General features: G+C 40.8%; 1 protein-coding gene across 29 annotated transcripts in view; it reads right to left on the bottom strand.

The window, feature by feature from the left end:
- DLG1 (discs large MAGUK scaffold protein 1) overlaps positions 1-25,653 on the bottom strand; it is a 443,566-nt gene that overhangs the window by 39,720 nt on the left and 378,193 nt on the right. For 12 of the 29 annotated variants that reach the window (XM_050963877.1, XM_050963881.1, XM_050963891.1 and 9 more), the window contains 3 exons: positions 23,788-23,857; positions 15,266-15,365; positions 267-308 (listed from right to left, as the gene is read on the bottom strand). In XM_050963877.1, the coding sequence (XP_050819834.1) occupies positions 267-308; positions 15,266-15,365; positions 23,788-23,857 (212 nt within the window). Of the gene's footprint in view, positions 1-266; positions 309-14,457; positions 14,492-15,265; positions 15,366-23,787; positions 23,858-25,653 lie in introns of all 29 variants that reach the window. The other 17 variants (XM_050963884.1, XM_050963885.1, XM_050963890.1 and 14 more) reach the window with 5 other exon arrangements.

Here is a 25,653-nt window from a genome sequence, read left to right as displayed (position 1 = left end):
ATCAGTTCAACTAAATCTGTTAGTAAAAATCTATTTAAGTAAAAATTGTGAAACTTTGTTTTGACAAGGCCTAAGTACTCTCAGTGATATAAACAGAAAATTTCTCAGCAACTCATCTGAGCAGATAAATATGGATTTCAGTTGGAACTGATTAGGTGATCTTATTTTATGTATCACATGAATATCTGGGAAAAAATACCCAGATAAATCCAAACTTAAAGGTAGTAACAAGGATTCAAAATAAAGAAGGAACTTATAACACTTACGGTAACTACTTTCACTATCGCTGGCATTAGAGGTTACATGTTCTGAAATTGCAACAGAATGGAAAAATAAGGAACACACACTAAATGACATGGGGTTCAAAAGAAAAACTGACAAACAATCAAGATGAAAGACAATACTGACACTGATTAAGGATATAAGACCCATAGATAATGCATATAAAAGATATTTCTGATAGCTCTCATCATTTAGCTCAATATTACACAAAAAGAACTGTAGTAATAAAACATTTTTCGCATAGAAGACTATGAAAAAAATATGAATCCATGTTTCACACCCAGTCCTGCAATCCTTGTGCATTTACCTCATCAGGAATTTTTGCTGTGCAAAAGCTGTAGGACTGCATCTTTAAGGTACGTTATTGACCAAGCTTGTTACTAATGCAGGATGCACTCTAGAGACATGTCACTAATCTGCACAGAGAGTCTAGCAGCAGAAAATAATGGAGTATACCCTGAATATGGTAATTAGTTCAGCAGTAGATACTTTACCTTTTATAGTATGTTAATTAACCATTTATAATTTATCTGAGGTGCACTGCAGAATTAAGAACTACTTTGTTTTCTGTTTTGCTTTTAAGAACTTAACAGTCTTGTGCCAAGTATCAATGTGGAACTCATGCTTTTCCCATAATAAACAAATCATAAAATGTGTTGGTTATCTTAATAAAAATGTGCTGTGTGGTTTATCGTAATTAAAAATGACTGTTTTACCAGATTTGAAAGTTTCTATGCTATATGTTGTTAAAAAGTGAAATATACATTGCTTTCCATTTTAGAGACTTATGCACAGCAACAGTTTATTAACACAGGTGAAGGATGTATTGATGTATTAAACTGACAGTTTAGAGAATACATAAATGGTAAATAAATCAGCATTTGATACAGATCAAAACAGCAGATGGACGTTTACATGGGTAGGTTTTTTTCTGTGTTCCCTTTGTTATGACTTAAACTACAATATACATGTTTTAATAAGAATTTTCTCATTCCCTTCCTAGCTCAGCTTCTCATCCTACTTGATCCTACAATGAATTACTAAGCCTGTACTTCTGATACCACAAGCTTGTTGTCATGGAGTGTATTTGTGATCTCACAAATTCAGCATGGCTCCTTCACACCAAGATCATGGAGAAAATGGATTATGAAGGAGGCAATCCATGGTGAAATATAAATAAGCTTTTAGTGATTCAGCAAATATTATTAAAGTAAATTATTGCACAGTATGACAGATAACCTGATGAATGTTTTCAATATAGTGTCTGACCTAGAGGACTAAGTGATAATGTAGTGTTTTGCAAACATGTGCTCTGAGGCCCATGTGAATATGTCTATCACAGGGACATTGTTCAGGAAGCCTATAGATGTAGCAATGGCAGGCACAGAGTGGGATCAGATACCTGATGGGGGTTCCATGTTATGCAGTTGATAGCAGAGTTGGATACATGTAAACATCCATTTAGTTTCTGGGTTGATACTGCACACCCCTTGGAGCATTCTGTTGTGGAAATAAATAGTCTTGGAGATTTCTGGAAGGGTTTAGTTCTTTCTAAGTAAAATGCTATGGCTCGTCTGACATCGAGTCTATGTAGGATGATCGCTTGTGAGGTCCCATGTGGTTTTGGATAAAACATGGGAAGCTGTATGGGTTGACTTAAATGGAATTTTGGATGTGGTTGCAACGTGACCTTATCTTTAGTAAGCATGGAGTAAGGGGGCTCTGCCATCACTGCACTGATTTCACTGACTTGTCTAGCTGAATGACTTGTGAGATTAGAAGTATCAGAGGGTATGCGTACATGAGTAATGTGTCCCATGAGATGAGGAAGGTATTCCCTAGTGACTTGGGTGCTTGTCCTGTCCTGGAGCAGAAAAGTGGGCATTTGTGGTTTGTTGCTGATGCAAACAGGTCTACAGATGTAAAGCCTCATTACTGGAATATCGACTGGAGGACACTGTCATGTATTTCTCATTCGTGCCCCTTGGTGAAGTGTCTGCTTAGTGTGTGCGCTCTCATATTCTGACTCCCTGGGAGCTAATATGGTTATGTTGTAGTGAATGCACCAGTTCCACAATTTCAGGGCCTCGGTGCAGAGTGAATGGGAGTGAGGTCCGCCTTGGTGATTGATATAGAACATGCATGCTATGTTGTCGGTCAGTATGCAGATTGATTCATTCTGTATGATTGGGAGGAAGAGCCTGAACACATTGCATACTGCTCAGAGCTTCAAGAGATTGATGTGGAGCTGAGTTCCAGCGCTGATCACTTGCCTTGTATGGCGTGCTGGTCTAAGAGAGTGCCACAGCCTTCCATTGACATGTCGGTCATGATTATTAATGACAGAGGATCCTGTTGAAAAGGGATCCTTGTGCAGATGTTTTCTGGTTTTGTCCACCTCTTTAGTGACACATGACCTTTGAGAGTACTGTCACGCTTTTGTTTAGACTGTGTTTGCTGGCAATGTACACAGTCCTCAGCCAGCTCTGTAGGCAATGCATATGTAATATCGTGTGTCTCACAACAAATGTTGTAGCTGCCATATGACCTAATAGTTGTAGGCAGGTTCTGGAAGAGGTTTGAGGGCTGCTGGTGACCGTTGCAACAGTGCCCTCCCCTGTGTGGAACTCAGGTAGGCCCCGATGAATTCCAGTTGTGGCACTGGTGTTAGTGTAGATTTCTATATATTTATCTGCAACCCTAGTGTCTGGAACAGTTCAATGGTTGTTTGTACCATGTGTGTCTCTTCTTCTTGAGTTGTACCTTTTAGTAGACAATTGTCCAGGTATGGGAAGATTATCACTCCTCTCCTTCATAAGTGGGCCACCACTACTGAGAGGGTTTTTGAAAAAACTGGAAGGGCAATGGAAAGGCCAAAAGATAGTACTCTGTATTAGTAATGGTTGACCCCTACCGTTAATCTTAAAAAATCGTCTGTGAGCTGGGTGTATGATAATATGAAAATAAGCATTCTGGAGATCGAACGCAGAAAACCAGTCCGCCTTGTCTAGTTCTGGAATAACTGTGGCCAGTTTGACCATTTTTAATCTGTGATTCTGCACAAATTTGTTGAGTTTCCAAAGATCTAAGCGGGCCTCCATCTGCCATTTTTCTTTTTGATGAGATAATAATGGGAGTAAAAACCCTTCCCTTTGTATTGAGTTGGAACTTGCTCCATGGCACCCAATTGTAGGACATGGTTCATTTCCTGTTGTAAAAGGTGCTTGTGAGAAGGGTCCCCAAAGAAGGACAGAGAAGGCAGTAGGGTAGGGGATAAGAAGAGGAAGAGGATGGTATAACCCAATTTTATAACTCCAGTACTCATTGGTCCATTAAAAGCAGCAAAGAATCCTGTGGCACATTATAGATTAACAGACGTTTTGGAGCATGAGCTTTAGTGGGTGAATACCCACTTCGTCATATGCATGTAGTGGAAATTTCCAGGGGCAGGTATATATATGCAAGCAAGCTAGAGATAATGAGGTTAGTTCAATCAGGGAGGATGAGGCCATGTTCTAGCAGTTGAGGTGTGAAAACCAAGGGAGGAGAAACTGGTTTTGTAGTTGGCAAGCCATTCACAGTCTTTGTTTAATCCTGAGCTGATGGCGTCAAATTTGCAGATGAACTGAAGCTCAGCAGTTTCTCTTTGAAGTCTGGTCCTGAAATTTTTTTGCTGCAGGACAGCCACCTTAAGGTCTGCTATAGTGTGGCCCGGGAGGTTTAAGTGTTCTCCTACAGGTTTTTGTATATTGCCATTCCTAATACCTGATTTGTGTCCATTTATCCTTTTCCACAGAGACTGTCCAGTTTGGCCGACGTACATAGCAGAGGGGCATTGCTGGCATATGATGGCGTATATTATATTGGTGGACGTGCAGGTGAATGAACAGGTGATGATGTGGCTGATCTGGTTAGGTTCTGTGATGGTGTCACTGGTGTAGATATGTGGGCAGAGTTGGCATTGAGGTCTGTTGCATGGATTGGTTCCTGAGCTAGAGTTACTATGGTGCGGTGTGCAGTTACTTACTGGTGAGAATATGTTTCAGGTTGGCAGGTTGTCTGTGGGCGAGGACTGGCCTGCCACCCAAGGCCTGTGAAAGTGTGGGATCATTGTCCAGGATGGGATGTAGATCCCTGATGATGCGTTGGAGGGGTTTTAGCTGGGGACTGTATGTGATGGCCAGTGGAGTCCTGTTGGTTTCTTTCTTGAGTTTGTCTTGCAGTAGGAGGCTTCTGGGTACACGTCTGGCTCTGCTGATCTGTTTCCTTATTTCCTCGTGCGGGTATTGTAGTTTTGAGAATGCTTGGTGGAGATTTTGTAGGTGTTGGCCTCTGTCTGAGGGGTTAGAGCAGAGCAGTGCTTGGCTGTAGACAATGGATCGTGTGATGTGCCCGGGATGGAAGCTGGAGGCATGGAGGTAGGCATAGCAGTCGGTAGGTTTTCGGTATAGGGTGGTGTTAATGTGACCACCACTTATTTGCACCGTGGTGTCTAGGAAGTGGACCTCCCGTGTAGACTGGTCCAGGCTGAGGTTGATGATGGGGTGGAAGCTGTTGAAATCTTGGTGGTATTTTTCCAGAGTCTCCTTCCCATGGGTCCAGATGATGAAGATGTCATCAATGTAGCGTAGGTAGAGAAGGGGCGTGAGTGGACAAGAGCTGTTCCAGGTGGGTCATAAAAATATTGGCATGTTGTGGGGCCATGTGGGTGCCCATAGTGGTGCCACTGATCTGGAGACATATATTGTCATCAAATTTGAAATAGCTGTGTGTGAGGATAAAGGCACAGAGCTCAGCAGCCAGTTGTGCTGTGGCATCATCAGGGATACTGTTCCTGACAGCTTGTATTCCATTTGTGTGTGGGATGTTCGTGTAGAGAGCCTCTACATCCATAGTGGCTAGGATGGTGTTTTCTGGAAGGTCACCAATGCATTGTAGTTTCCTCAGGAAATCAGTGGCGTCATGGAGAAAGCTGGGAGTGCTGGTGGCATAGGGACTGAGTAGAGAGTCCACATATCCAGACAGTCCTTCACTGAGAGTGCCAATGCCCGAGATGATGGGGCGTCCAGGATTTCCGAGTTTGTGGATCTTGGGTAGTAGATAGAATAACCCTGGTCGGGGCTCTAAGGGTATGTTGATTTGTTCCGGTGTTAGTGTAGGGAGTGTCCTGAGTAGACAGTGTAGTTTTTTAGTGTATTCCTCAGTGGGATCTGAGGGAAGTGGCCTGTAGAATTTGGTATTGGAGAGTTGTCTGGAGGCCTCCTTTTGGTAGTCAGACATGTTCATGATGACAACAGCACCTCCTTCATCAGCCTCTTTGATGATAATATCAGGGTGATTTCTGAGGATGTGGATGGCATTGCATTCTGCACGACTTAGGTTATGAGGCAAGCGATGTTGTTTTTCCACAATTTCTGCCTGTGCACGTCGGCGGAAGCATTGAATGTATAGGTCCAGACTGTCATTTTGACCCTCAGGAGGAGTCCATGTGGAGTAGTTCTTCTTGTGCTGTTGGTGGGAGGGTACCTGTGTATCAGTGCGCTGTTCAGTGTTGTCTTGAAAGTATTCTTTGAGTCGGAGAGGGCGAAAGTAGGCTTCCACATCGCCGCAGAACTGTATCATGTTGGTGGGGGTGGCAGGGCAGAAAGAGAGTCCCCGAGATAGGACAGACTTTTCTTCTGGGCTGAGTGTGTAGTTGGATAGATTGACGATATTGCTGGGTGGGTTAGGGGTACCATGGTTGTGGCCCCATGTGGCAGACAGGAGTTTAGATAGCTTACAGTCCTTTTTCCTTTGTAGAAAGGTGAAGTGAGTAATGTAGATCTCCTGTCTTATTTTAGTGAAGTCCGTTTGTATGGAAGTTTGGTTATTAATGAGAGTCTCTAGGTTGGAGAGCTCTTTTTTGATGTTTTCGTGTTTGCTGTATAGGATGCTGATCAGGTGGTTCCTCAGTTTCTTTGATAGAGTATGGCATAATCTCTCACTGTGGTCTGTGTAGTATGTAGATAGCAGTGGATTTTTTACCTTTAGTCCATTTGGTATGATGTCCATCCATTTGCATTTGGAAAGGAAGATGATATCTGTCTGTATTTGTGCAAGTTTCTTCATGAGGTTGATGGATTTCCACTCCATACGGCTAAATGCAGTGCCTTGCATGGCGTCAAGTATCAGAGGGGTAGCCGTGTTAGTCTGGATCTGTAAAAGCAGCAAAGAATCCTGTGGCACCTTATAGACTAACAGACGTTTTGGAGCATGAGCTTTCGTGGGTGAATACCCACTTCGTCATACGCATGTAGTGGAAATTTCCAGGGGCAGGTATATATATGCAAGCAAGCTAGAGATAATGAGGTTAGTTCAATCAGGGAGGATGAGGCCCTGTTCTAGCAGCTGAGGTGTGAAAACCAAGGGAGGAGAAACTGATTTTGTAGTTGACAAGCCATTCACAGTCTTTGTTTAATCCTGAGCTGATGGTGTCAAATTTGCAGATGAACTGAAGCTCAGCAGTTTCTCTTTGAAGTCTGATCCTGAAGTTTTTTTGCTGCAGGATGGCCACCTTAAGGTCTGCTATAGTGTGGCCAGGGAGGTTGAAGTGGTCCATTGTTATTGCTGCTCAAGCATGGTAAAATGGGTGACGGTGGTGGCCAAAAGATTGGATAGGAGTATCTGACAGCACAGTATTGTGGGGGAGAATGTTCAGACCCTAGACCAAGATTTTAAAACTATGGCTTGGTGGTAGATGGTTGTGAGGATGAGGACTGAGTTTGACAAGGCGTACGTCTTTGTGAGAGTTGTTTATTTCTATTCTGGTCAAATTGCTGTTGTTGTGGGCGATGGAAAGAGGTGTCTCTGCCCTTTTGATATGGTGTGTACCAGTGTCGCTTATTAAGCTTAAAATGTGCAGGGTGGCCTGAGAATTCTTCATAGTATGAAGGACGTCATCCATTTTTGCAGAGAAGAACTTCTCCTGATCGAAAAGGAGATCTTCCACCTTGCGTTGGAGCTCTATTGGAATACTGGATGATTGTGACAATAAGGCCTTGTGCATTACGAGAGCTGTGGCCGTCGTTCTTGCAGCAGTGTCTGCTATACCCATTGAGGCCTGTAAAGCCATTTGGGCAGTTAGTTGTCCCTTGTTCATGATGGCAGTGAACTTGGGGCATTTCTCCTCTGATAGAACCTCAAGGAATTCTTGTAGTTTACTGTAGTTGTCAAAGTTGTACTTTGCAAGAAGGGCTGAAGGAGTGGACCAGAATTCAGGTTGTTTGCTGTAATCGTTGGCAGCTTCCACCACCACGGAGTTATGTTGTGGGTGGGAGAAGAGAAAGTCCATCCCTGTAGCTGGTACAAAGTACTTCCTGTCAGCTCTTTTACTTGTAGGTGGTATGGTTGTGGGGGTCTGCATAATATTTTTCTGCTGGCTCCATTATGGCATCGTTGATGAGGAGTGCAATTTTCGATGAAGTGGATGTCTGTAGGATATGTAGCAGCTTGTGCTGGATTTCTTGCACCTCGTTAAGTAGAATGTCTTGGCTGGTGGCTACTCTTTTAAAGAGTTCCTGAAATTGTTTCAGGTTGTCTACAGTAGTTGGAGGTGGTGGTCTGATGGCTTTGTCAGGAAGGAAGATGAATTATGAGCTGGCAAAATGCATTCCTGGTCTGAGCCTTCTTTCTCTTCATATTCCATGCCTTTGGCTGCTTCCAACGTGTCCCTACTCTAGGAAGCTGGAGGAGGACAAATTTCCCCTCAGGCTGGAGTCAAGGGTCTAGTATATTGGGCCCTATATGCCGCCCAGGGATCTGGGAGGCGGGGGGCATTGCAGAGGGAAAGGCATCAGTGGGCGAATCCAGGGCTGCCTGTACTATTGTTGTTTCTCTCGAGGTTGGCGGGACTTGGTCTTAACGGCCTCACATGGAGGTCTCCTCTCCATGGGTTAAGAGTGCTGGGAAGAGAACTGGCTCCCACATATGTCCTCTTCTTCATCACTGGAGAGAGGCTGGGGAGCAGATGAAGTAGTTAGCTGCTCCATTAGTTGGTCCGGAGATCCCTCGGTGCTGAGCACTGGCAACCAGGATATCAAAGAAACTGCTGTCTCTTTCTGGTGGAGAAACTGTTGCAGAGCTATGTGCTTCTGTGGTGGTACAGTTGGTGTCAATGCGGTCAGAGCCGTTTTTGGGCTGTCCATTGGTCCCGACTCCCACACCAAGGTCGTCGGTGCCATGCAGGAGGAGAGTCTTGACTCTGTTCCAGAGTGGCAGGGCTCGGCAGAAGTCCACAAACGGACAGTGCCAGAGGTGTCTGGAGCCTCAAATATGCTCACTCTACTTGAGCTCGGCACCAAGGATAGCGACCTCGCAGGGGACCTTTCCTTTCTCTAACTGGCCCTATTAGGGGAGGGCGCAGCTCGATTCCTGGATTATTTGGAAGACTGAGCATTCCCATTAGCAGAGGTTTTGTTCAGGGAACCATCTGCTGATGTTGATTTTTGTCGCTGAAGAGACTTCCATCAAAAAAATCTTGAGGCAGAGATCTTGATCATTCCTTGCCCGGGCTTTAAAATTGCTGCAATGGGCATATTTTTGAGGGATATGGGTCTCCTCCAAACAATGTACACATGAGTGACTGTCTGAGATGGGAATCACTTCACAAGGGTCACATTGTTTAAACCCAGCCAAGCCAGGCATTGCGGCCGTTAAAGTTTCCCAACGGGGAAAGAGTGGGAAAAATAACAAAAGAAAATATCTATAATAATTTTTTTAAAAGAACAATAACTAACTAGCTAAACTAGACTTACTAGACAGTTAATCTAACTATTTCTACACAGAAAAAATAAGGAGGCAGCACGGTCAGTGAGCTCCGTCTGCAGCCCAGGATGGTTGAGAAGGAACTGAGTGGGTTGGGTTGTGTGTGCACTACATGAGGTGCCAATGGCACCACAAGACAACTACTGCACGTGTGCACCCCGACCGAACATTACTACTGAAAATCTCTGATCTGCGGCGAAGGAACGCACCAACACCTAAAATGGAGCACCCACAGGACACTACTTGAAGAAGAAAGAGAGATGAAAGTCTACCTATAGTGCGTGAAAGAACTGCATCCTGCGGAGGACACAACAAGCAGTATGCACCTTGGAGACACCATTTCATCAGTTTATTAGACTAACCAATAGTGTACGCAGTGTTGTTATAGCTGAGTTGGTCCCAGGATATTAGAGAGACAAGGTGGGTGAGGTAATATCTTTTATTGGACCAATTTTATCAGTGAGAGAAACAAACTTTTGAGCTTACACAGAGCTCAGTGGTCAAGAAGAGCTCTGTGTAAGCTCAAAAGTTTGTCTTTCTCACCAACAGAAGTTGGTCCAATAAAAGATATTACCTTGCCCACCTTGTCTCTCTAACAACCAGTAGTGTGACACTATAGTAATGAGCATGAGTTGTAAAGGTGTAGGACTGGAGGGCTTAATGTCAGCCATGAGAAAAGGAGATCCAACTAGCAATGACTGCAGCAAAAGCCTTTTGGGAACTATGATGGGTTACAAGAAATCTGGTTGGGCTGCTCTGACCCAAGAACCTCTTAATATTAACTGGCAAGGGGGTGCAGAGGGATTCAAGTATCTCCTGATTATGGTATGCACATTTGGGTTCATCGAAGAATGTCATTTGAGGTCTCAAATGAAAACTGGTGTCACACTGGTCATCAATATCATTGTGAAAAGTATGTACTATGTAAGGAGTTACGTATATGTATTAGAAAATTATGTTCTTAAGCATGTAAGTTAAAAGCAGTTCACCAAAAGATGACAATTAGACAGATTCCTCCAGACAGGGTATAAGAAACACGTATCTGTTGAGATATAAATTAAGCATTTTAAGCTAACACAATGGATGCCCATTTACAAATGGTGTCAAATGTTTATGAAGAGATATGAATTCAACAGGGGTTTAGCTTCTTTATGAGTAAAGACAATGAACGTTGGAGGTATTTCTAGAAGGCAAAGAGGGCACTGTGGCATCCTGCACCTACAAACTAAACAGACAACGTGTTTGTTTTCATAAATGGAGGGTTTCAGCCAATCTTGGTTGAAAACAATGAACAGGCCTTTGGGCGAGAGAAAGTTCTTTAGATAGGAGGTTAACCAGTTATTTAAGTTTTGTCTCTAGATAGTGGTGTTATGATTTTGTTTTATATGTAACCATTTGTTTCCAATATCCTTCTTCCCTTTCAGGTGCATCACTGGTCTTTGATGATAAACTTATTCTTATTTTCATTGTAAATGTATCCAAGTGCTGTGTGTTAAGCAAAGTGCTGGTCTTGAGCTGAATCTTACAACCTGGTGTGTACTGTTCCTTTGAGAATATCAGGCCCAGTGCATGAGTGTTCAAGGGATAAAGGTCTGGACCAGCGGTGCTCAAACTTTTGTACTGGTGACCCCTTTCACAGAGCAAGCTTCCGAGTGCGACCCCTTATAAATTAAAAACACTTTAAAAATATTTAACACTATTAGAAATGCTGGAGCTGAAGTGGGGATTGGGGTGGAGCCTGACAGCTTGCGACCCCCAAGATAATAACCTCACAACCCCCTGAGGGGTCATGAACCCGTTTGAGAACCCCTGGTCTGGACATAGGGAATGCTCCCAGTATTCAGGGGTTGACGTATGCCTCTCTCTACCTGTACAGAGAGAATGAGGTCTACAGAGGCCTGGAAGGTAGTGCTTGTGCTACCAGAAGCTCTTCATTTGAGGAAGCAGGTCCACAGCAAGCACACACAAGACTCCATGCATTATGTGAAGGGCTAAGTAACACTTTATTATTCACTTTTCCACATCATTCATGATTTTATAGATCTCTATCATACCCCCTCCACCTTAGTCATCTCCTAAACCGAACAGTTCCAGTTTTTCTAATCTCTCCTCATGTAGAAGCTGTTTCATACTCCTAAACATTTTTATTACTGTTCTCCGTATTTTTTCCAGTTCTAATATATTTTTTTGGAGATGGGGCAACCAGAACTGCAAACAGTATTCAAAGAGTGGGTATACTATGGGTTTATATAGTGGCATTATTATATTTTCTTATTATCTACCCCTTTCCTAATGGTCCCTAACATTCTGGTAGCTTTTTTGACTGCTGCTGCACACAGAGCTATCCACAATGACTAGAAGATCTCTTTCTTGAGTGATAACAGTTATTTTAGACCCTATCATTTTGTATGTATAGCTGGATTATGTTTTCCAATGTGCATTACTTTGCATTTAGCAACACTGCATTTCATCTGCCATTCTGTTGACCTGTCACCCACAGTCAGCTTTGGACTTAACTATCTTCAGTAATAGTATCATCTGCAAACTTTACCACCTCACTGTCTATCTCCTTTTTCAGATCATTTATGAATAAGCCTAAGATTTAATTACGGGCAGTGATGAGCTCCCAAAATCCTAATAACCGGTTCCCTACTGGGTCCTCGGCAGCACTTCGGCAGCAGTGGGGTGTGTGTGTGTGTCTCTTCACTCGCTCCGGGTTTTCGGTGGCATTTTGGCAGCGGGTCCTTCAGCCAGAGCAAGTGAAGATTCCCCGAGCCACCAAAGTGCCACTGAAGACCCAGTAGGGAACCGTGTGGTGCCTGTCCCCGCCCCATCTGACCCCAACCCATCAACCCCCACCGTTCCTTGTCCCCTGACCACGGCCCCTCCGGAGAACAAGAGTGAAAGTAAGTCCAGTGACTTACCAGTAAACTGGGGCCAGCTCTGGCCTCCAGAAGTGATGTTGCTGAGGGAGTCAGAGCCTGCCTCAGCCCACCCTGTAAGGTAAGTGGCCCTCCCCCCGCCCACACTGGAGTAGCAGCAACAGCCTGGGGCTCCAGGGGCTATTTGAAGGGCCTGGGGCTCCCCTGATTCTACTGCCCTGGCCTTTTAAATAGCTGTGGGAGCCCTGGAGAAGTGGCAAGGCTCCCGTGGCTATTTAAAGGACTGAGGCAGCAGAGACAGCTGGAGTCCCAGGCCCTTTAAATAGCCGCAGGAGCCCACCGCTACCCCTGGGCTCCGGGGGCTATTTAAAGGGCCAGAGCAGTAGAAGCAGCTGGAGCCCCAGACTTTTTAAATAGCCCCCAGGCCACTGCAGCCCTACCCCACAGCTTCAGCAGTGGGGCTCCAGTGGCAATTTAAAGGGCCTGGGACAGGACGGTCCTGCAGGCCAGATGTGGTCTGCGGACTGGAGTTTGCCCACCCGCTGGTCCCTTTAATAACTGGTTCTACACAGGCTTCTAATTTTATCAACTGGTTCTTGCAAACCAGTGCAAATTGGCTTGAGCTCACAACTGGTCATGGGTATTTTTGGTAAAAGTCATGGACAGGGCACGAGCAATAAATAAAAATTCACACCCCGTGACCTGTCCATGACTCTAACCAAAAATACCTGACTAAATCTCTGCTTCTGGGGTTCTGCTGCTCTGGGGGCCCCCTGCTCCAGTGCTGGGAGTTGACTGACCAGCCGCTGCTCCTGGGGACCACTCTCCAGTCGGCCTCCAGGAGCCCCATGCTGCTGCTCCAGCTGCCCTGGAACTGCTTCTACTTGGGCAGTCCCCAGGACACCTCCAGAACCGCTGCTCGGGCATTCTCCGGAGCCAGCCACACCAGCCGCTGTTCTGGCAGTCCCTGGAGCTAGCTGCCTAGAGACACCCGAGCAGTGGCCGGTGTGGCTGCCCCAGGGACCGCTGCTAAGATGCTCCCCGGGGCTGCTGCTTGGGCCATCCTTGGGACCAGCCACACCCTCTGTTGCTCGGGTAGCCCTAAAGTGAGCTGCACTAGCCACTGCGGAAGTCATGGAGGTCGCAGAAAGTCACAGAATCCGTGACTTCCACAACTTCCATGAAAGAATCACAGCCTTATTCATGAATATGTTGAACAATACTGCAGCAAGTACAAATCCTTGGGGGACTTTGCTATTTACTTCTCTCCACTCTGAAAACTGACCATTTATTCCTATCTTTTAACCAGTTAATGATCCAAGAGAGGACCTTCTCTCTTATCCCATTACTGCTTACTTTGCTTAAGAGCCTCTGGTGAAGGACCTTGTTAAAGGCTTTCTGAAAGTCCAGGTACATATATCCACTGGATCACCCTTGTCCACATGTTTGTTGACCCCTCAAAGAATTCTAATAGGTTGGTAGAACAGAAAGTTAGTAGTCACCGGAATGTTTTGTCTGTGGCTTCAGAGCCTTACCAGTCCAGAAGTATGAGATAATGTGTGCATCCTGATCACCAATATTTTAAAACTAAGCTAGTAAATTTTAACGTTACCCACAAATTTCATCCTTTGCTGGATTATCATGCTAGTGGTGCCTGAACACTCAGACAATTATACAGATAGGTCTACTAAAGTAATTGGTAGTTTTTAAAAACTTGCTGTAATTTAAATTACAAAACTAAATTATTCAAAACATGGCCATTACTAATCCAGCATTACTTATCTAGCATCCCCAAAGCTACTATTCTTCATGTAATAACACAGACATGGCTGTGTAGGAACTGAAAGTGATACTTATTCAGGACATGTGCCTAATAATAACTCCCTTACTGTATGATCAGTATTCTTATGCGAGTACCACATAAAAGCCAAAATAGATCAGATGGAACCTTCTTCCCATCTTATCTCTGTCAGAATGCATTTTCCATCACATAAGAGAAAATGAAGCTATTTTTACTGCTGCTAATTTTAAAATATGTAAAAGCACTTTGTTAGTAGCAGCTATTAAAATACAATAGTCTATATTAACAATTAAAAGAACTGAAGCGAATAAGCATTATTGCAGTGATGTGGATCATAACTGTAGAATACTGTATTTAAAAAAAAATTAATGGTAAAGCCAATATAAAAATGACGTACTAGGAAAGATACATTAACTAGTTCAAAGAAAGCAGTCATTATCTGTGACATAGAGTATATTTGGGTAAACTTCCAAACCAAAAATAAAATGTGGTTGTTTCCTAAATGAAGTAGCAAGATCTTAAAAGATAAAACCAAAGAATGTTACAAATTAAGAAAATTCTATAAAACACTTTGAAATAATTAACCTCCTTATGTCAGCAGAGCAATACCACCAGTCTCAAAATGGATCTATAAAAATTAAGTTTACAGATGGAGGTTGAATATAACTTGGGAGTATTTTGATCACTTACTCAGGCCTTTTGATCCCATGTCGTCAGGGATCTCCTGTAGAGTAGTCCCCAGAGGGCAAGCAATAAAAAGATAATCACAAAAAAAAAATAACTGTCAGTAATGTATAAAACTGGCGCTACGATAAGAGACAGTTTCAAGAACATTACAGGGAGACATAGATCTACAGAATTTTTTTTCCACAGTCAGCTCCTAGGATTTAAAATGGCTAGCAGCTGAAGGGTTATCAGTGATGAAAAAGGCAGAGAGAGCTTATAGTAGGCAAAGATCTGAACAATCAACTTTATTATTATCGTAAAAATAAGATTTCTGTTTCAAAAATACTTTTTTCCAATGAAGGCAATAAAGATTTAAAAAAAACACCCTTAAAATTAGGACAGTATTAAAATTAAAGATTAAAATAGAACAAATTTCAAAGAACCAGTCTAAAGTGACTGGTTATAGTTCATTTATAATCTGAGTAATAGTTTTACAGCAGTGCACTCTCTATGAAGTTATTGATAAGATACAATTAACAGAGTAACAGAACTTAGTTATCCCCTCCAGTTACACACACAATCATCATCCCACAGTCTCATCCAGTTCATGATGAACCAGGCTGTTCTTGGATTCCAAGAACAGTTAGGATGTACTGTAACAGCACATGAATCAATGTATTGATTTGAAAGGCTGTTTTGCCATTTACATTGTTTGAGTTCCATTAACCTGTTGCAGCTCTTGAAACTGTCTCCAAGGTAACACCCTGCTGGAAGCTAGCAGGCCCTTTGGTGTGTGTGTATTTTTTCTCTCCATTGGATTCCACGTACTTACGGTCAATATCACTGGTTTCTTGTTCACTCTGGTCCTTGTTCTTGTAGAAGGGAAATTTTCGGGAAAAGAGGTTCTTTTTACGCTTGTCATTGAATGACTGCTGAAGAAGAGAAGGAGGGGCAAAACAAAGGATGTCTAATGTCTGTGTGTACAAAGGCCCAGCCCCAGCAGCTTTGTGGAAGCTGACTCCTATAACCACGTGATGCAGTTTATATTTTAATTTAACATCATCACCCCACCTCATCAGAAATAGAGTGGGCTTCTGGTTATGCTGAAACCCTCCATATTTTGCATGTTAACTACTGAAAAATTGGAAGGCTGGTATCCATGGTTTATCATCTGTGGCCTTATGCTTCATAATTCAGATCCTTTGTGAACAGAAAAATGTGAGAGCCAGTAGGCTGCTAAAGCCATCAAAAGTAAAACCCATTTACTAAACACAATGAAGGAAATCACAGATATTAGCTAGTACAGGGGTAACCAGATATTCACAGCATTATCTGCCTGTAAAGGCACAACTATATATTTGAATGACAGCCAATGTATATGAAAGCAAAATAATTAAATGCTGATACTACTTCCAGGAAAAAGAGTGATGAAAATAACAATTTTACAAAAGCAATCGTTTTGTCCGCTTGAAACATTCATTTAAAACAAAAATCTCTGCGTTTTCCTTGATTCTTTTGCATCAGCAATTCCTCACAAATTCATGGCAAGAAATGAACATTGCAGTGGGAAAGTCCACATCCCAGTGCCAAGGTCCATTCTTAACACTTACTTGTTTCATTTGTTCAGATTGTTTATTTTTCTTCAGCATTGTGGGGATGGGGCACAGAGGTGGAACTGACATTTCAGAAATCAGACATTGCCAAGCTCAGGATGGTATTCAGCAAGAATTAGGACTTCTTGTATTGATGTTGCTGAAGGATTTGTACAGCTCAGATGCTTTATCCTTATATAGTGAGGATTTTTATCACTTTTTTTTCCATTTGAACTCAAGCTATTATTACAATCCTAAGTTACTTTACAAATAAGATGAAGATATATCTTTATGTACATTGTATGTGGAAGATGGCAACATAGATTTAACTAAAATTGGTGATGTCTACTCCTGAAAATATGATGGAAGCCTCCCATCCTTACACCGTAGTTCTATTATGGAAAGTGACTATATTAAAATGGAACCTTCTTACTGTGCACAACTGCTCCCTGTATCATTAAGTGATTTGTTTAATAAGCAGTCAGTCAGTGCGCTTCATGTGGTCTGCAGAACTTCTGTTACTGGTGATGATGTGAAAGCAGTGGCTGAGTTTGCAGAGTTTCTTTCTAAATTAAAAACATGTGATATGGAAGAATGGAATGTGCCAGAAGAATGGAGCAACACAATGCCATTTTTACAGAGCCATTTTTCAAAGTAAATTCTTCAAAAGAAAGTACTGGTTTTCAGTTCATGCTATAAGGATTCTATTAATAGTTATTTCTAGAATCTACAGCATAACTGCAATATGCTTTGTCCATCATATTTTATCCAGTTTGATCATACCCTCTCTTAATCACAATATGATCCAGATGAAGGTAAGCCTTATTGGAAGAAACATGTACAAGGTTTTTTTTCCTTCCCTACCACTACTCCATGTGGAAGAAGATATAGCAGCAATTAGGGGGTCAAGCAGCACTGTGCTTTGACTTGCTGTGCTCTTTTTTCAGGGCTAGTGCACAACCAGCACAATGATAAGCTTGGCATTTAGTCAGTGAATGCCTGCAGCGTATCATGTTGTCTGCACTCTACTACAATGTTCACAGCCTTTCCGGCCATCTGCTTTAACACAGACTTGTTTAGCAATGTCAGATGCTGGAGGATGAACTGATGTCATCACTGCCGTTGATAAAATTATTTTGTTATTTAAATATTACCAAGTGCAAAAAAGGCATATGGTACCAGTGGAACACAATAAGGCATGTCAGAGAAGGGAGAGTTCTGGAAAAAACAGCACTAAAAATATTAAGTAGGAAGTTCATAAAACCTCTTAACTGGCTGGCATCAGTGAGTAGGAAAACGGTATTCAGCTGTGAGAAGTACCATCGTGACATATGGGCACGAGAACTGGCACCTAACCAATCATATGTTTGCATGAAATACAGGTGGTATGGGCAGGATTCTGGGCTATGATTCTCTTGAACTTCATTACCTAAGCTGATGGCAGCAAGTCACTGCTACTTCAGCACAGAGGTCCATCAATCTTTCTTAAAATTGAAATTAACCCTAGATCTCACAACCATGTACACCAAGCCTGTAACATGGATTTCCACAAACGGAGGTCTCACATAACAAATACAACTGCAGCACGAGGGAAAGGCCACCATGGAGCATAAGTCAGACAAAATGTCTCAACTTCAAAAGAAGAACATTATGGAAAACTGTGACAAAATTTTGGTGCAAGTCAAATAAGGCAGAAAGATTTAGCTATTTTTGACAATTAGAACAATACAGTGGTGCTTTTAATGCACTTCTGGCAGAATACTCATTTTTGTTTAGCTGTACCTTTAAAAAATATTTGATAAAACTAATCTTTGATTTGACTTCCTCTACAGTTCATTTTATTGAGTTAAAACCATTTAACAATAATTTCATATACTGCATATATAATGGTCAGAGTCAGTTTCATTGCAAAATAAATAATAATCATGTACTAATTTTAAATAAAACATTAGCCAAAAGATGATTTAAAAAATATGATTATAAAGGCTATAGAGAATTGCTTATTAGTTGCAGACACATTAATTTTATAACTATTTCATAAACCCATTGCAAATTATGGATAGATTACACAAGAAAGAATTTGTTAACCACAGATGAAGCACAAGCAAAATGAGATAAATGTGTATATTAAAAGAATAGACAAGAAACATGATAGTCATGCAAGCTTCAGTTTCTCAGTTTTCCTTAGAATAAATGGAATTGGCATTTTAATGTTTTCTCTCATTAATATTATATTTAGAGCTGCAATATTTACTTTATTACTACACAGAATCCTTTAAGTAAGAATTCTCGATACATGTCAAAGTAGTATAATATAATACATATGTAAAATACTGCAGATAGATATCTTTCATAAAGTTACATTAGGGGAAAATACTCAATGAGAATTACAGTGAGGTACTAAGGGTATTTTAAAGAGAAACTGAAATATTGACATTTTCAGCTGAAGCAAAAGACTATGAACAGTTTAAGATTAATGAGCGCTTGGAACAGGAACTGTTATTATAGAGAAAGAAATGCAGTTCTCTATCAATGGCAAGCGTAGTTTGTTTTTCCACTCGGTATTTCATGCATATTTTTGGTGCTGTGTTAATACACAGTTACTGTGTACAAACTTTGCTACAGTCAACATACAAGACTATGATTTAAATACATAGTTAATTCAGTTAACTGTTTACAATTTTATGGTAGACAAGTTACAAAAACATGCGATTATCTTCTCAAGGAATATGTTGTATGGTAATGTTTTGCAAAATTATTCTAATTTAATTAAAAACAATCACTACAAATATTTAAATGTCTAAAAATGTTCCTTTTTGCAACTATCAAAGGTTGAGGATGTCAGTTACAAGTAAGGTGAAAAACTTGAAATTAACGTATAACTTTATAACTGTAAAAAAAAAAGTAATCTCCTCAATGGTAAAATGATAAATGCTATAAAATTAAAGAGTAAATTCAAAATATATAAAAATTACTGCACCCTCAGCTGGCATGGTATAATTTTCCAATATGTAATTTTGCATGTACAAACTGAAAAAATATAAGTAATGATCAGAGTAAGTCTCAAGGCAGTATTAAATTTGGCCGTCAGAAAGTCACTAAAGGTATTTGTTTCTATGTAAAACAGACTATGTGCAAAAATGCATATACACATTTAAGTGCATTTTACTACTGATACAACTAATTAAAACTTTCAATATGTAACATGGGCATAGCATGCATTATCTAGTAAGCAGATATCCAAACAGGCACTGTTTAAACTGCTCTGTTGAAAGCGCTGATTAAACAAAATTCTTTTGAGGTTGCTCAGCTGCAGATATGCCTAACAGTACACCAAGCTATCTTACAAACACCAATGAAAGGCACATTGCATCTGCTGACAGGAACCATGTAATAAAAGAAAGCAGAAGTTGGTCCAATAAAACATAAGTCCTACTTCATCAGGACTATGTATTCATATCCTTATTACCTTGTCCCTTCAATTTGATTCTGTGAATTTATACAAATCATATAAAGCAAATGATATCTAACTTACTAAGTAAACACAATTAAAAGGAAATCTTTGGGATCTATAGCAGTAGCCTACTCTGGATATTGCTGCATTAGCTCTCTCTACTTTTAAAATGGTTACAATAAATAACTAGTGTTTTTATTTCCAATGAATTACAAAGTATGTTTTGGCTAAAATGTCAACACATTAGTAATTTAGGTAAGTCCTTAAACTGAAAATGTATTTTAGCTATGCTTATTAGTGTATCAGTAGTTGTAGAAGATCTGGAAACATCTGTTACAATCCCTATTTTAAGGGGGTTGATTTGATTGTAAAACTGGAGTATTTAGGAAAGATATGGACAAATTGGAGAAAGTCCAGAGAAGAGCAACAAAAATGATTAAAGGTCTAGAAAACATGATCTATGAGTGAAGACTGAAAAAGTAGGGTTTGTTTAGTCTCAAGAAGAGGAGACTGAGATGGGACATAACAGCAGTTTTCAAGTACATAAAAGGTTATTACAAGGAGGTGGGAGAAACATTGTTCTCCTTAACCACTAAGGATAGGACAAGAAGCAATGGGCTTAAATTGCTGCAAGGGCGGTTTAGATTGGACGTTAGGAAAAACTTTCTGTCAGGGTAGTTAAGCATTGGAATAAATTACCTAGGGAGGTTGTGGAATCTTCATCACTGGAGGTTTTAAAAAGCAGGTTAGACAAACACCTGTCAGGGATGGTCTAGATAACACTTGGTTCTGCCATGAGTGCAGGGAACTGAACTACATGACATCTTGTAGTTCCTTTCAGTTTTACGATTCTATGATTCACTCACAGCTCAAAATGATCTCAATCAGTGCAGAATATAATTATATTCTAAAATTTGAAAAATGGTGAGGCTATTTTAAAAATAGTAGTAACAGATTTTTCCTGAGACTATTTTGGATGGTCATGCATTACAATTCTGAGCATTTGTAATAATTTGGTGAAACAGTAGTTTCCTAAATATTACCTCAGGGTGAATTTTTACTATTTTGTCCTCTAAAACAACAGTTTTTGACATGCATAAACTGCCCTTCAGTTTCTGATGAACCAATAACAAATGAACAAATAAAGGTTAACCTAGAGTTTTTGTTAACTGACAATGAGAATCTTTCTCACATAGTCCTTAAGTGACTCAAAATGTAAGTTTATTATCCTCAGACAGACCTAGTGACAAAAACTGTTTAGACTTCATTATTAAAAAAATACTGTATAGGGTAGGCACTGTTTAAAATGAAGGAGCAAAGTCACTCTTTCCTCCAAAAGAGACCATTAAGGATCTGGTCCCATTAAAGACCCATAGCTTTCAAATACTACATGATTTTTTTTTTTTGGCATTAATCTATCACCATATAGGACCATTTCTATTTATGGATCTCTCTGAATATTAATAACAACATTCACTCCTAACCTAGTTTTTCAGACGCATTTGGGAACACTGGCAAAACTGAATCAGATTTGTTTATAAAATTACTAGAGTTGTCGTTTAATCATAGTTAACTCGTGATTAACTCAAAAAATTAATTGCTATTAATTGCAGTTTTAATAGCACTATTAAATAGTAAAATACCAATTGAAATTTATTAAATATTTTTGATGTTTTTCCACATTTTTACATATATTGTATTCTGTGTTATACTTGAAATCAAAGTGTATATTATTTTTGCTTACAAATATTTGCACTATAAAAATTATAAACAAAATAGTATTTTTCAATTCATCTCATACAAATACTATAGCGCAATCTTTTTGTCATGAAAGTACAACTTACAAATGTAGATTTTTCTTGTTACATGCACTCAAAAACAAAACAATGTAAAACTTCAGAGCCTATAAGTCCACTCAGTCCTTTCTTGTTCAGCCAATCACTAAGACAAACAAGTTTGTTTACATTTACAGGCAATAAAGCTGCCCTCTTCTTATTTATGTCACCCAAAAGTGAGAACAGGCATTTGGCATGACATTTTTGCAGGGGCGGCTCCAGGCACCAGCACGTCAAGCGCGTGCCTGGGGCAGCAAGCCACGCGGGGCGCTCTGCTGGTCGCTGCGAGGGCGGCAGGCAAGTTGCCTTCGGCAGCATGCCTGCGGAGGGTCCGCTGGTCCCGTGGCTTTGGCGGACCTCCCGCAGGCGTGCTGCCGAATTCGTGGGACCGGCGACCTCCCGCAGGCAAGCTGCCGAAGGCAGCCTGCCTGCTGTGCTTGGGGCGGCAAAATACCTAGAGCTGCCCCTGACTTTTGTAGCCGGCATTGCAAGGTATTTAAGTGCCAGATAGGCTAATCATTCATATGCCCCTTCATGCTACAGCCACCATTCCAGAGGACATGCTTCCTCGCTGATGACGCTCATTAAAAAAAAAAAAAGCATTAATTAAATTTCTGACTGAACTCCTTGGGGAAGAATTGTATGTCCCTTGCTCTGTTTTACCCACATTCTGCCACGTATTTCCTGTTACAGCAGTCTCGGATAATGACCCGGCACATATTGTTCATTTTAAGAACACCTTCACTCCAGATTTGACAAAAAAAGCAAGGAAGGTACCAATGCACTTGACCCAAGGTTTAAGAATCTGAAGTGCCATCCAAACTCTGAGAGGGATGAGGTGTAGAGCTTTGTAGTGGGGTGGTTACCTGCTCCTGCCCTGCAGGGCTTGAAACAGCCCAGGAGAGGGCTTGGGCTGGGGAAGGGAGCAAAGCCACAGCTGATTGGGGGAAGTGGCTGCAGCTGAGGCCATGCCCCAAACAGACTAACTAGGCCTTATAAGAAGGCCAGGGCAGCCAGAAGCTCAGGTGCCGCTCTCTGCTTGTACAGAGAGAAGGGCCTGGTTGCCTGGGAGCTGAGCAGGGTACCAGAAATGGAGCAGGGCTGGGAGAAGGCTAAAGTTGCTGGGGAGCTCCAACCTGGAAAACCTCCAGATTGTGGGCCTAGCTGAGGGCCTAAGATCAGTACTGGGGCTGCAGAGGGGCAGTCCAGCTATAGAGAGAGGCAGCAAGTCCAGCCTAACCTTGCCTGTGATGAGTGGAATATTCTGCAGTCTGCCCCAGGAAGAGGGGCTAGATAGTGACTGGCAGTAGCCTTACATTGAAGGGAGGTGGGGTTAGTGGGTGGGGGTTCCCCTGGGTGGGGAGACCCAGAGTGTGGATGTACTGCCACGGGGGCAGCAATCCAGAGAAAGAGGCACCGGGGTCCTGGGAGGGACACGGGGGCCAGTGGTAAGGCGGATCATCAGCCTGCAGGGGGCGCTCCAGGACGCTGGAAGAGCTAATTCCCATGGACGACCAGAAGGAGGCGCTGCAGGGGTGAGTCCACTCCTTCCAAGCTTGCTCTCAGAAGTCTTAAAGGAGCAACACTTGGATGTGGAAACAACAGAATCCAAACCACCAAAAAAGAAAATCAACCTTCTGCTGGTGGCATCTGACTCAGATAACGAAAATGAACATGCGTCTGTCTGCACTGCTCTGGATTGTTATCGAGCAGAAACCATCATCAGCATGGACGCATGTCTTCTGGAATGGTGGCTGAAGCATGAAGGGACATGTGAATCTTTAGCGCATCTGGCATGTAAATATCTTGCAACACCAGCTACAACAGTGCCACACGAACGCCTGTTCTCATTTTCATGTGACATTGTAAACAAGAAGCAGGTAGCATTATTTCATGCAAATGTAAACAAACTTGTTTGTCTGAATGATTGGCTGAACAAGAAGTAGGACTCAGTGGATTTGCTGGCTCTAAAATTTTACATTGTTTTATTTTTGAATGCAGGCTTTTTTGTACATAATTCTACATTTGTAAGTTCAACTTTCATGATAAAGAGACTGCATTACAGTACTTGTATTAGGTGAATTGAAAAATACTATTTCTTTTGTTTTTTTACTATGTAAATACTTGTAATCAAAAATAAATATAAAGTGAGCAATGTATACTTTGTATTCTGTGTTATAATTGAAATCAATACATTTGAAAATGTAGAAAACATCCAAAAATATTTAAATAAATGGTATTCTATTACTAACAGTGCAATTAATCATGTGATTAATTTTTTAATTGCTTGACAGCCCTAAAAATTACCATTTGCTAAATAATAATTTTTAGAATGAACTAGTTTTGTCTGACAGACGTTTTAATTTTTAACTGTTATAATTAAATAAGGAAAGTTAAATCCACATACATAAGCCAGTCAAGAATGTTACCTTCCATATTAATTAAAAAAATAATTAACATTTCATAAACTCACCCCTTTATCGCCTCTCATTTTGGAATTAAATTTCACTGTCTTTAAGCGGGCTCTTTCTTTCTTCTCAACCCTGTAAGAAAAATGAAAAAATGTTACTCTCTCAACATGATCCTTATACTGCCAATCCTAATGCTATAAAATACTACAGCTTTCATATTCTAATAATCATGTGCTTCCAGCATACACATATTCAGTCTGCATAGGGCAATATAAGAAAAATTAATTTTAATTCTCAAACAATATACTGTAGGTTCTGAATGGCAGGGATCCAATAAGGACAGAGACAAATTAGAATCTTTTAGCTATGAGGACACAACTTTCTTATTATTCTTTAGTTTAAACCAAGGAAACTCCTTAATGCACTCTGTCCAGGCAACAGAGGTAAATGAAGGAAAGCAACAGCTATGCTGAGCTATCACTTTCCTTCCTTCACTTTTGATATCCAAATCCAGAGCATGCTGTCATTTCCCAGGACTAACTCAGGCCTATAGCCAGGGTCGATAAAAATCAATGATTTAAAAAAAAATCTGATTTTTTTATTTAATTTTTTTTTTATAAAATATTTTTTGATGAAAAAATCTATTTAAAGTTTTAATTAAGATACATTATAGCTCAAAGATATCTCATCATGGAATAGGGATTATAAATTCTAATTCTATAGTATGAGACAATATATTCATGTAATGTTTAAGAAAATTTTGTAAATGAGTTCCAATACCTCATGGATTAGGGACCAATTCTTATGGGGTTCCAGGGGCTTCTGTTTAGATTATGTAGGTTAATCTTTCTATCTACCCAATGTGACTCAGTGCTCAGTCTAGAAGATACCATCAGAGATGCTTAGTTTTGAAGTTCTCAAACTGGATTTGTGTCCAGAGATAACATGCTTGTTAACTGCAAAAATGTTTTTAAACAGATAAAAAATATATAGAGGTGAGAAATACAGACCTCAACCCTATTGGCCCTCTGCACATTTGTGTACACAGAGGCAATCCCTTACCTCTTTTTCAAAGTGCAGAGTTTCAAAAAAGTTCATTGAATAGAAGATAGTTGAGGATGGAATAGATCTGGAAAGGAGAAGAAGTCTGGCGATAAATGTGAGATGGAAGGGACAGGCAGTAGAAACAAAAGTGAAACTGTTTGAGCAGCATATTCCAGAAGTCCTGAGGTCTTTCTGAGTGTAACCTTCATTGATTTGAGATCTACCACACCACTCTCTCATTAGAAGGGAAAATGTATAATGGCAGCAAGTCGTAAGAGAGACCTAGTTTGGGAATATTTTAATGAAGTTCCTCTACCTGTGGATAAGACAGGCATGTGTACAAAATGCAAATAGTGCAACAAAGAAATGCAAAGCCCGCTGGCTTGAATGAAACAACATGATGAGAAGTGTTCCTTCTCAGGAGGAAGCTGCGCTGAAGATGATGAAAGGAACATGTCTGAACACGCAGGATCTTCAGGTTGGTAAACTTTATTTCATGCTTCTTCCTTAAGGACTGCCTGTCTTCCTTCTGGGCTATTCTTGAATGCTCATGTTTGAGCAAAAAATATAGTTGTTACTCTATGGTACTATTATTTTAGATGCAGTTGTGATAAAAAATAAATAGCTGAAAAAGGCAGAGCTTCCTTTTTCAATTTCACCTTTAAAGTAGTACTGAGTGTCACTGAATATAACGAGTAATACTAAATGAGCAGTATGGTAATAATGATTAAATAACTACACTGACTTATTTTGTTTAGGAGAATTTATCCTCAACATACAGGATTCTGAAGACTATCCACTTTCAAGATCACCATCATTTTCTATAGTTTCAGAGTTATCTGCCAATGCTAGTATTTCAGTCACACCATGTAGGTCACAAAGCC

The sequence above is a fragment of the Gopherus flavomarginatus genome, chromosome 8 (genome assembly GCF_025201925.1).
Source record: "Gopherus flavomarginatus isolate rGopFla2 chromosome 8, rGopFla2.mat.asm, whole genome shotgun sequence".
NCBI lineage: Eukaryota > Metazoa > Chordata > Testudines > Testudinidae > Gopherus > Gopherus flavomarginatus.
The sequence above is the reverse complement of the archived record's forward strand: the minus strand, read 5'-3'. Positions and strand labels throughout refer to the sequence as shown.